The sequence below is a fragment of the Protopterus annectens genome, chromosome 4.part0 (genome assembly GCF_019279795.1).
Source record: "Protopterus annectens isolate FY-2018-M chromosome 4.part0, PAN1.0, whole genome shotgun sequence".
In the NCBI taxonomy this organism is placed as follows: domain Eukaryota; kingdom Metazoa; phylum Chordata; order Ceratodontiformes; family Protopteridae; genus Protopterus; species Protopterus annectens.
Window position 1 is genome coordinate 1,609,935,194 of NC_056733.1, and position 12,292 is coordinate 1,609,947,485.

At 46.7% G+C, this 12,292-nt stretch overlaps 1 protein-coding gene across 6 annotated transcripts in view; it reads right to left on the reverse strand.

Annotated features, from left to right (window-relative positions):
• The window catches only part of HNRNPH1 (heterogeneous nuclear ribonucleoprotein H1), a 251,741-nt gene that overhangs the window by 185,632 nt on the left and 53,817 nt on the right, over nucleotides 1-12,292 (reverse strand). For all 6 annotated transcript variants that reach the window (XM_044069387.1, XM_044069389.1, XM_044069385.1 and 3 more), the window contains one exon: nucleotides 3,006-3,089. In XM_044069387.1, the coding sequence (XP_043925322.1) occupies nucleotides 3,006-3,089 (84 nt within the window). The remainder of the gene's footprint in view (nucleotides 1-3,005; nucleotides 3,090-12,292) is intronic.

Sequence of the window (12,292 nt, forward strand, 5' to 3'; positions counted from 1 at the left end):
CAGGACAACAATGGCACTGATAGCACAGGATCGCCAACATATGCAAGAATCTTCTCCATGATTTATAAGACTGGTCCACCCGAGGTCACACCATGCTCAAGCAAATCAGCCCGACTCTGGAGTCCCTGGATGGCTATGAAAAACAGAAGTTCGTACGTCACAGCTAGCATCCAGAGCAGTGACTGGAGTAGCATCCAGAGCAGTGACTGGAGTAACTGGTCTCTCCTACCACAAAGGCAACTGCGACTCCTTAGTGAGGGAAGTCTGTGCTACAGCTGGGGGGCTTTAAAGGCAATTAAGGAGAATAAGTAGGATTCCTTGGAGAAGGGTGTTCACCTCCAAAGGAAGAGGTGTTCCTGGAGGGTTGGATACCTCTGGCCACAAGCAATTGATCCACAAGGCGCACCACATGTTCAGAGAGGCTTCTAGTGGATCTCAAGGACATAGCTGAAGGAGAGTCAGGTCTATCCAGGGGTGCAGTAAACTGTGCCCACAAAGGGGTCTTTGGGTGGTGCTAAAACAGGTGTCTGCACTGAAAACAATGGAGCTGTTAAGGCTTGTACTACTGGGGTCTGCACAGACTAGGTTGGTGCCGAAGGTAAAGTCTGCACTAACGAGGTTGGTGCCGAAGTGGTAGTTGGCACTAAGATAGGTGCCGAAAGTGTGCAGAAAAGGTGGGCGGTACCAAGAGAATTAGTCAGTGCTGTGAAAATTGGAGTTGAAGCAGTAAGGGGGTCGGAACAGTCAGACGCTAAAAAGTTCTACACAGGAAACCATCGGTGCCTGTAAGGAAGTCTGAATAGAGGGGCCCCTCGGTTCCGATAAGGTAACGGGCACAAAACTGTGCCAAAGTAACGGGTGGTGCCAAAGGCTTCGATGCCGAAGATCTAGGCACCGAAAGCCTTGGGGCAGAGGAAGTCAAATCCAAACTAGAAAGTTTGGCCTTCTTGGGTATTAGTTCCCGGTTGTCCCCAGAAGACAGGACAGACTTTGCCTTCTTGTGTTAATCTCTTTTCTTATGAGAACTAGGAGGGGTTGAAGCCTCAGACCCAGAAATAGCCTCTGAAAAGGAAGATTTAAGTCGTCCCTTCAAAATCAGCTTATTTTTCCTTTCCACCGAAGTCCTGTTAGAAAAATTAGCACATAGCCCGCAAGGAGGGTCAACAGTCAAGTGAGGCACAACCCGTGTGCATCTGAAATGGGCAATTTATCCCCACAATCCACACATCCTTTAAATCCCAGACCACCCTTTTTCTCTGCCATGATAGGGGGAAGAAAGGAAAGTAAGGGAGAAAGTACCAACAATGGTACAAGAAATACCCGAAGGATTTTACCAACAATGGTAAAGGAGTAACCTCACGGTAAGAAGGGATGGGAAAAAAAAAGTTGCTAGATGCGATAGGGTAAGAGAAATATTTACAAAATTAGAACAGAGAAAAACTGCAATACGATAATGTATTAAAGAAGTTTACTTGGCTCAAGAGAAGTGGCTTGACATGACTGGCAATGCGGCAAATGAAATATGGGGTAACAGGGAGAGGGTAATTGTGGGTAAGAGTTTAGCTTGAGAGTTTGTGGCTGTCGTGAGCTTGGAATATGGCAGTCTCTGTTCAGAGGTCAGAACAGAATCTAGGCGTAATGACTGAACGAGGATTAACAATATCAGATCATCCTTTCTATACCACTGCATACCATCCATTTTTTTCTTCACACTCAACTGCTCTTGTTCTGCAAACCTCTATGTCATCTGCAATGTCTTAACCTTTGATAAACCCCTCTAAAATTTCCTCTCTCTCATCTACCATTCAAGCTTGTATCTTCATAACAATCCTCAGCCATCCCGTCTGAAGAGGTCTGTACATTCCCTGCAAACTAACAGTTTTCTCTACTTATTCCCTAAAATCTTTTTCTAATATGAATGTGCCTGTGTAACTATCTTAATCACTAGATTTTTTGGCAAAGTTACTGGATGGAGAACTGTCCGTGCTGCTGTGAAATACAATTTTTGTAAATCTAACAAGTTAACATACCTTGCAGAGTACGTAAACTCTACCTTGGATAACATGCAACTTCTATCTAGAGTCCCCCTCACACACACACACACGCATCTTTCCCATCTACCCTGGTTACATTTGCCCTACAAGGTCCACCCAACACACCTTCACTAATGCATCAGGTTCCAGTCCCCAACAGTAAAGGACATTCCCCTTCAGAAAGGGAATTACATTTTCAATAACTCTCTAAGCTCCTTAACAGCTTTAAATGGAATATGAATGCATGCCAATATAAAAACCCTCCCCTTAAAATAACACCTTATTAAATGCAAATGTATCCTTGTGGTCGCTCCTGTATTACTGCAAACCCTCTTCTCTACCAGATACTTTGATATCTGTTGGCTACTCGTAACTTCCAGGTTAAAATACTGACATTTTGTACAAACTACTACATCCAATTAGTGTTCTCAAAGCTTATATTTTGGTAACACTTCACAGTCTGAAATGGGCCCATTTGAGAAAAACAGTACCCTAGGTGAACAGTTTAGTTGAATTAACCAGTCCAATTTGCACACTAGGAACAGTTTAAAACGTCTGCATATGCAAAACACTTTGGCTACCCTTATTGGACCACATGCACTTGTCAGCAATTATAAACACGGACTTGTAAACATACCTCACAGCAACTCCTCTAACAGATAGCCACTTTGACTTTAGTATTACTTGGTAGTTTAGAAGCCACACTAGAACTGGCATTTTAAAGATGAATTTCACTTTCAAGAAATTAGAGCCAACTATTAAATCTAAACTCTGTGTATAACGCCATAGCCACAAGAATGGAAACCCCACTTAACCACACAGCTAAACAAGATAAGCAATCAATGCACGCAAATTTGAATCATATCACAAATATAAAAAAAGAGCGCTAAACACTGGGAGACCTAGCATTTTTAACACAGCACTTCAAAATTTTAAAACTAAAAATGTTTACTACTTCCATACCATACATACCCATTCCACCCATCATCTGGTTTCCATAGCCGCCAGAGCTTCCTCCTGCTGTGGAGTTGAGAAACAATTCCACATATCTGTGTTCTGAAAAGAAATTTTAGAAGGATCCAGTTACAAAAATTAAAAAGGCCAAACTCTCAAAATTAACCTAGACCTTACAGCTATATTACATTTAATGTGTATTAGGCACCACTGACATCTTCCCACTAGAAGCGTTTCATTTTTCTGATTCTATTAAAAATAGACACACTGGTTCAGTCTACAAATCAAATATACGCAAAGCACAATTACAGTTCATACTTCAATTTTGGAAAAAAAAAAAAAAGGCAAAGATTGGGAAGGTATTTCTCTCAAAGCTCTAGACAGCATCATGCCAAGTACCCAATAGCTATTAAATATTTCGGCTCTGGATGCCCCAGTTTATTCCAAAACAGCACATGTCCTCAGGACACGCACTCGTGTTAAAAGTGCGACCTCCCTAGAAGCAAACAAATGTTCTGCAAATGTTTTCAGAGCAAGAGTGCTCAAATATCAAAGCAAACAATGTAGCCACTTGAAAGCATGTCATAGCTTGCAAAATTTGAGAGCAATGAACTGGGGGAAACCTAAAACCAGTCAATTTAGGCGTGATTAGCGTCTTAGTATACATTTGTGTTTACAACTTCCAATATCAAGGTTTTCCAAGACACTAACTCTGCAAAAGCAGCAAAACAGGACAAAACAGCTCTGGAGAGAAATGGGTTGGAAACTTGGCATGTAGGCCAAATGTCAACTGCTAAAATGGAAAAGTGCCTGAGTAACTATGGTCAGAATAAACTCAACACATCAATATATTAGAGCAATGGTAAAAACATCACCAGCTATCCCTGTCTCAACACTGAGGAAACCACAGAGGGAGTAACAGGATTTGTTTTAATATACATTTTCTGAAGGATTTGAAGTGTGAAACTGTCATTTAGTGACTGCAATCCTGAGATCATCCCAGTGATTTGCCAAGAAAAAAAAAAAAAAAAAAAAAAGGAACAGGCCAAAAATATGAGCAAAAAATCTGGACATTCTGCAGAAATCTGTACAGTTGTGAGGTGTGACCTACTTGCAGTGGGACACGTTTACTGTACAATATCCTCTATCCTCAAATTGTTTGGCAAATCTTCCAAATTCATTTTTCAGGGATTCTTGAGAAAGCAAAACTCAATTTGTCACAAAGGCAGAAAAAACACAAATTTGTTTTTATATAGCAATGTGATGCCCTTAAGACTTTTTGTATCAATGTGCATTTTCTAAATAGTAACAAGTACAAAGTAATCACATTGACTTGACAATAATCACCACTGATAACCTGAGAAGTTGAGGATAGGTCAAAACCAAGATTAAAAAATCACGAACATTTTATACATATATTGTCTTGGTCCATTTACCTAGTTTTTCACTCAATATGCCCGCCCCTCACTGCTTTGTTCCCGATTCCAGTCACTCCAGTTCATTCCTCTTCATAAATCCACCCATTACTATTTATTGTGTTTCTGTAAATGTATATATTCCCCTCTCTAATTCCAAGATACCAGTATTGGTGTTTCTTATAGCTCCAATGTCACTAGTTTATATCCCTGCATCGGAATATTAAAAATCAGAAAAGATTAAATATGGATATATGCGACATTCTCTATGAACACTTTTGGTTGGGTGATGGACTGAAACACTGGTGCAGTGTTTGCATAAACTATGCCCATTACAAGTTCAGTGTAATTTAGGCGTTTGTTTTGTTCATTTTGCAGATTATATTCCACTGCAACGGAGGTAAAAAGAAGTTATGTACTCACCATAACATTCCATCTGAGTAGGCAACATCATCTGTCAGCAAACTGTGGGTATCGGATCCGACCCGGCAACTTTCCAAGCTAAAGATCTGAGCTCCTAGCTCCTCCCCTTACCCATAATACCCTGCTACCTCCTTCCAGTCCTCAGATCGCGTTTGCCCATTATACAATTTCACAAAGAAACAACCTAAAACATCCTAACCTAGCGAATACCAACAGGCTGAATCATTGTATGAATCAGATAATCAGGGATCAAGTTGGGGGGGGGGGGTTGCTGACAAATTAAGTTACCTACTCGGATGGAACATTATGGGGAGCACATAACTTTATCTGAAGTAGTCAACTTCATTTCAACAGCAACCTGTGGGACAGAGTCCCCAGCTACCAAACACGTGGGAGGTCCTTAAGGAGCACTGCAGAGCCAAAAGCTGCCTTTCCTCTGGATATTAAATCCAACTTATTAGAGACAAAGGTATGAGAGGAAGCCCAAGTGACCACAGAACAAATGTCATCCAAGGGCACTCTTGACCAGAACACAGCAGAAGTAGCCATAGAACAGGTAGAATGAGCATGAACCCCTTAGGGCTCTGGCCGACCAAATATCTTGAGTAAAATGCATTGAGAAATCCATCTAGCTAAAGTCACCTTCGATACTGGCTTACCCAAGAAGGGCTTCGCAAATGAAACAAAGAGCTGCTCTGACTTGCGAAAGGCAGCTGTTCTGTGCAGGTAAAAATGCAATGGTCTAACAAATGAAGTTTGTATTCCCCTTTATTCTGGTAGTTGGGGAAGAAAACAGGTAGATCAATAGACTGATGTTCAGCTCCAAAGCCACTTTAGGTAAGAAGAAGGGTTAGTCCCGACAGACTCTGTCCTTACGGAAAACAAGATACGGGGGTTTAGTACAAAGGGCCTGTAGCTCTGACACCCTTCTAGCAGAGGTAATAGCTATTAGGAAGCAGTTTTCCAAGAAAGGAATTTTAGATCAACAGAAGCAGCGGGCTCAAAGGGTGGTCCAGTTAGAGCCTGAAGGGCCAAGGTTAGGTCCCATGGGGGACGACGACGACAGCATTCCTAGTAGGTCTCAAAAGGAAGGTGCCTTTTAAGGTCTTACAGATCTTCGTGGAAGCTAAAGGACTAAGATGGTCTCCAATGTGAAAATGGGAAATGGTAGCCATTTGAACCTTTACAGTAAAGAGCTGGCCCCTTGCTGAAAAATGTGATAGGAAATAGAGCACTGCTGGGATGGGAGCAGTGAAAGGATCCTAGTTTCTATGTGAGGCCCAAATGGAAAATCGCTTCCATTTGCTGTTGTAAACCTTCCTGGTAGAAGGCTTATGAGCCACTACCAGGATGGATCTAATTGCAGACAAGATACCAGGAGTCCTGGCAACTAATAGAACTGGATCAACCAAGCTGAGAGCTTGAAGTCGTCCAAATTCAGAGGTTCCAATCCCGAAGGATGAGAAATCAGATTTGGGATGGGATCTAAGATCCAAAGAGGAGCTACAAGATGAGACCACAGGTACAGCTTCTGCTTCGGGCACCGCGCGGCAAGAAAGACTGAGGAAAATGGCGTCGGCTGATGCCTTTATACCCAATTCACAGCAGCTATGACATCGGGTGAAGTGCGACATCAGCCGAGGCCAGACCCAGACTTTGGAATCCGGCCGACCGAAGGGCTGCCTGAGGCAGGACAACCCATATGTTAGGACTGCAGATGCATCCTTGAAGGACATCCAGGTTTGACGAGGCCAGAATGGGACTATGAGGATAATCTTGTTCCCCAACCGACGAGCTTTCTGTAAAAATTTCTGTCATTAACTGAAGAGGATAAGCATAAAGACCGGATGGCCAAGCATGGACTACAGCATCTCTGGGGGTTTACCCAGGGGGTGAGGGGTTAAAGCGAAATACTTACTGCACTTCGCGTTTGAAGGCGATGCGAAGAGATTGCAGCAAGGCTGATCCCACTTGCGGAAGATCTGTTTCGCTACTAAGAGGTTCAGAGACCACTTGTAAGGCGAGAGGATAGTTAGACTCTGCTTGTCCGCTAGATGTTGGACCGACCCAGAATGCGAGTTGCTAACAGAAAACAGTTGGTGGAAATCGCCCAATCCCAAACTCTCATGGCCTCTCGGCAAAGAGGGTAAGACCTGGTCCCCCCGTTTGTTGATTTACCAGACCACTGTCTGTCTGAATTGCAATAGCCCCTGGAGGGAGAAAGGTATGAAGAGTTTGCAACGCTAGAAGCACTGTTCTCATCTCCAGAACATTGATATGCAGAACGGTCCGAATCCACGTACCTTGGACAGTTCTGACCATGCAATGCCCCCCCCCCCACCCAAGGCAAGCAGCATCCGTGGTTACTGTGGCTTGGGGCTTTATGAATGGTCGTCCTTCCCGAAGCTCTCGAGATTGGAGCCAACATATGAGGGAATTTCTGCAAACTGCTGAGGGGGACTGGAGAGTCCAACAAATGTTAAGGGATGGACCACTGGACTGGAGAACCCTCATGTGCAAGCGAGCCAAGGGTAAAAGGTTGATTGCCGCTACCATGGACCCCAAGGCTCTCAGGACCAACTCTGCTGATGGGGTTGGAGATTGAAGGAGTGCTAAAATGTGAAGGGTTAAGCTGCAAAGTCTGTCCGACGTCAAGAAGGCCTTGGTCTAAAGCGTGTCTATTCTGGCCCCTATGAAGTCTAGAACTTGGACCGGTTGAAGGGACGATTTTTTGTGATTTATAGTGATCCCCAACTTGGGAGGCTAAAAGCAGGAAGCAATCCCTGGCTGAGCAGAGTAGATGCCTGGTGGAGGTGGCAAGGAGCCAGTCATCCAGGTAAAAAGACATGTATTCCCTGAAGTCTCAGGTGGGCCGTTACCATTGCCATGACCTTGGTGAACACCCTGGAGGCTGTGGTGAGGCCGAATGGTATGATCCTGAACTGGTAATGACCGGCCCCAAACCGAAAACGGAGAAACCTCCTGGATCGCCTGTCCATGAGAATGTGGTAGTACGCATCCTTGAGGTCTATGGAGCACAACCAGTCGTTCTCCTGCAACAGGTGGAGAATGGATTGGAGAGTGACCATCTGGAATTTCTCCTTGGCAACGAAGAGGTTCAAAGAATTGGCCTCAAGTCCCCTTTTTATGGCACCAAAAAGAACTTGGGAGTAGTTGCCCAACCCGGACTGTTCTGGGGGGACGTGCTGGATGGGCTCTTTTCTAGCAGTTTCTTTATTTCTAAAGCTGCAGCCTCCCTCTGACTGGGTGGAACATCGGGGAGGTGCCTCGACTGAGGAAGGGGAAAGAGTAGCCTCTGGATATTATCCGAAGCAACCAACGATCTGACGTAATGGACTCGCACTGTGCCAGGTGCTTCAAACCCCCACCCCCCTGGACTGCCTCCAGAGAAGCAGTCGGGCAACCCCTCAGGGCTGCTGTGTGGGTCGATCGGAAAAGGGTTCACGCGACCAAAAATTCTTCGGCCCCCCTCTGCCTCTGGGCCGGCGTCCACCTTGGCCACCCTCTGCCTCTGAAGGACGAAGGGTCCAGAGCGTAACGGGACTGAGATTTCCAGAACCACATCTGTCCTTGCTGGTTCCTGGAAAAGGACCTTTGAGGAGTCTAGAAACAGATTCCGACAGCAGACAGTCTTCCAGTCTCTCGCTCTGGACCAATGTATCACGGTCTTGCCAAACAGGGTAGAACCTAAGGGAGCGTTAGCGAAGGACGCCTTGAAGGGTTCCACAAAAATCGCAAAGTCTGAGCCAGGCATGACGCCGTAAGGCGATGGATGTCTGATCCGCTGGCTCTAGCGGCCCCCTCTGTCCTCGGGGAGACTCAGCGTATTCCTTCACCAGATCCCACTGAAGCCTAACCACATGGGCCAAGTAATTCAGCGCCCTTATGGAAAACGTAGCAGAAGCAAACATCCGCTTTCCAATACGATTCATCGTCCGAGACTCATCAGGAGGATGGACAGAGGAGCTATACTGTACCAGTTCCTTCTTGGTGGCAGCCACCACCACCATGACATCTACCAGGGAGCCTTTACTCCACGCTGCCCTATCCACAAGGGGCGAAGGATCTTATCTTGTCTCTTGGGGATTGGCTCCACAGTGTCCGTTCCTTCCACGCCCTGGTAGTAATGAGGTCTGCCAGGGGGTTGGCCAGAGGGGCCTGCGTCAAATGCCTCCAGAAACAGCCTCATCCGAGGAAGGCGTTTGGGCTGACCACCCCCCTTTTATGCACTGCATTTCCATAATGTCTCCAGACATCCTCAGGGGGGGTGACCTGGGGGAACCTTCCCCTTCCTCTAAATCGCTGTCATCCGTGAGGGACTTGGGGGAGTCCAAGTGTCTCCTCTTACACTTACGTTTGTGAGGGACCTCTTTGGTGGGACTGTCAGAGGAGGGCTCACCAACAGGGTCATGTTCCTCTGGTGGAACTGAGCGAGGTGTCGACGCAGGCTGTCCCTGGGGCCGGGTGATGGATGACAAGCCATTCTACGAGGGAGCGTTGGCTGGATCTGTAGCACGAGCAGGGGGCCTTGAACCTCTCGAGGACCCTCTCCACCATGTCAAATGCCGAAGGTAAGCCACTCTGTTCCATAAGCAACACCCTCGGATCCGACCCGAAAGGGAAGCGTGCTCAGACCGCAACAGAGCCAAAGACACTTACCCCCCAGACCCGACGCACAGCTCTCGGCCCCAAGAGCTCAGATACGAAAATGGATCTGATAAACAGGGCACGGCCGGCGAAGTAGCAACCATCGGCACAGACTGCCCGGCTCCGAAATGCTCAGATCCAACGGCTCCGAAACTCCATAATTTATCTGAGAAAGAGCTATGGGAGCAAAAAATGGGGTCCCCCCCCCCCGGAAGGGGGGGGGGGCAGGAGCACTCCCATCTGCAGTTGGGCCTGTAGAAAGACGCACCATCCGGTCCATGTCAGCGTCTGAAAGGCTTTGGGTTTTCCTGGATGAGGCTGCCGAAGCTGGCCGGGAAGGCTGCCGCGACAACCTCAAATATGGCCGGGGCTCCTCCTCCAGCGAGAAACATGAGGAACAGAGCTGAGAGGGGGAAGACCTGGAAATCTTCAGGGGAGAAAAGAGCTGCTTAGGTGGCGGGATCTGAGGGAGCAGTCGGCCCACCGCTTGTGGCTCCCATGCTTCTTCTCTATCCCCCACTCTCTTTTTGCCTCTTTCTTTCCCGAGGGAAGTGTGGGGGGTCGAGTCCCAGCCAGAGGAGATGGAACAGATGGCTGAACAGCCACAGCTGGAGCCACTGAAGAAGAGGAAGAAGCAGAGTCTGTGGGCAAAAGACCCGCCAGGATCAGCTTTTCCCATCCCTCACAGCCCAGGGGTTAAAGGCTGTGCAGATCTGGCAGCCCGATGACAAGTTAATACTAGGCTATCTGCCCTCGGGCATTTATAAGTCTAGCCAGAGTGTGTTTGGCTTTCGCCCCCAAATTTTGCTATACCCTTTTTCGAGGTTAGTATACTGTGCCTCTGTCTAACAGTGACACAGAAGTGATACCCGGGGTAAACCTACGATCTCCCATCCACTCAAGATTCCTCTTCAAGAAGGTCAATGAGGGACTCTGCCTAACCTGGACTTTATTCCAGAGTGAAGGGAGCCTCTGGGTTATGAATCTGTCCCTCCAGCATGTCCTATTTCAGTGCTGAGGTTCAAGTCTCTCGAGCGAGTAAGCTCTATGGGATTTGGATTTTCTGAGGTGCAGCATGTCCATTAATTCCGGGTTGGACATAGCTTTATACGTCAGGCACAGATCGCCTCTGAGCAGGCGGTATGCTGGAGTTTCTTTAACCGGGCAGCATATGGCATCTGTTTGAGCCCTTTGATCCTCTTGGTGAGGTACTTTTGGGGTCTTTACAGGTGCTGCAGGTGTCTGGTAAGGTACATCCAAAAAGGGGCATTGTACTCAATTATGGGCCTGATGAGTAAAGAGGCACGAAGACCTCCCCTGATCTAGATGTGAATCCCTTCATGATTAGGTGGGCTATATAAAATGTTTTTCTAACCACTTTGGCCACGTGGTTGTCAAATGAGAGATTGCTATCAACTTGGGTCCCCAATTACTTCTGTACTTATGTGGTAACTTGTGGGCACTTTGTTTTTGCCAAAGGGGATGACTATACACTTTTTGGCGTTTAGCCTGAGGCCATGGCTCTGGCACCAGTTGTCTGTTTCTATGAGGCCCCTTTGGAGGCGGCTTGTCGGCTGGAGTATTATGGCGCCCAGTTTGCAGTCATCTGCCAACTTGGTCAGCCACAGTCCTTCCGTGTTGGCCTGCACCTCCGAGAAATATATACCGAACAACAGAGGTTCCAGGACTGAGCCTTGTGGGATGCCACATTTAACTGGTTTGGAGTCTGACATGGCTCCAGCAATTCTAACCATGTGGGTTCTCTGTCCTTAAGCCAGTTTGCAACCCATCTAGTGATATAGGGGTTTATATTTAAGCTGGTGAGCTTATATGCCCGAGTGGGGGTATTGTATCAAAGGCTTTTGCGAGGTCCAGGTAGGCTGTGTGGACCACCTTCCCCTCGTCAATGGCCTTTGTTTCAAAGAAATCAACCAAGTTTAAGAGGCAGGATCTGCCCTTAAAGCCAAACTGGGTAGGATCCAGTGTCTGTAGGTCCCCAATATCTTTATTTATGAGGTCCATGATGATCCTTTCCATAGCTTTGCAGACCAAGCTAGTCAGGCTTATGGGGCGATAGTTTCCAGGATCCGTTGAGGCACCACCTTTGTGGACAGGGACCACTGTTGCTGTACGCCACTCTTTGGGTACATATCCTGTAGTAGGAAGGCTGAAATTGAACAGTAGTTTTAAGTTTGGGTTTAGCTCTTCTTGGAGTTCATGTAGGATGCAGCCCGGGACACCGTCTGGTCCCATTGATGCTGTGTTTTTTTGCTTTGGAGAGGGCAGCTCTTACCTGAGCATCTGAGATGTCAGGGGGGCAAGCACTCTGCTGGGGTAGATATTTGCCCTTTGGTGGTGGTGGTGGTGGTGGGGGGGGGGGTTGCGCTGAACCAGTCAGCTAGGATGTTGGCAATGTCTGTGGGTTTGGTGCATTTTTTGTCATTTTGGATTAATTCTGAGCATATCTGAGAATTCCCACCCAGGTTCCTAACATAACTAAAGAAAGCCTTGTGATTTATCCTTGGTGTCCTGTGCAATTTTTTCCCCTTAGCTGGCCTTAGACGATTTTATGAGTGCCCGTAGTTTTTTGCTAATACTGACCAGAGATGCCTTCCCTTTTTGGGATTTTGCTCCAAAATATAGTAGCTTCCTCCTATTGTACAGTTTGTTTATGGCTGGGGTCCACCAGACAGGACGTCTGCCTTTGGAGGATTGGGTCTTGGGTTTATTTGGGATTGCATGATCCATGCATTCCTGAAGGTGTTCATAGAATGCGTTTATAAAGGATTCTGCGGTCTG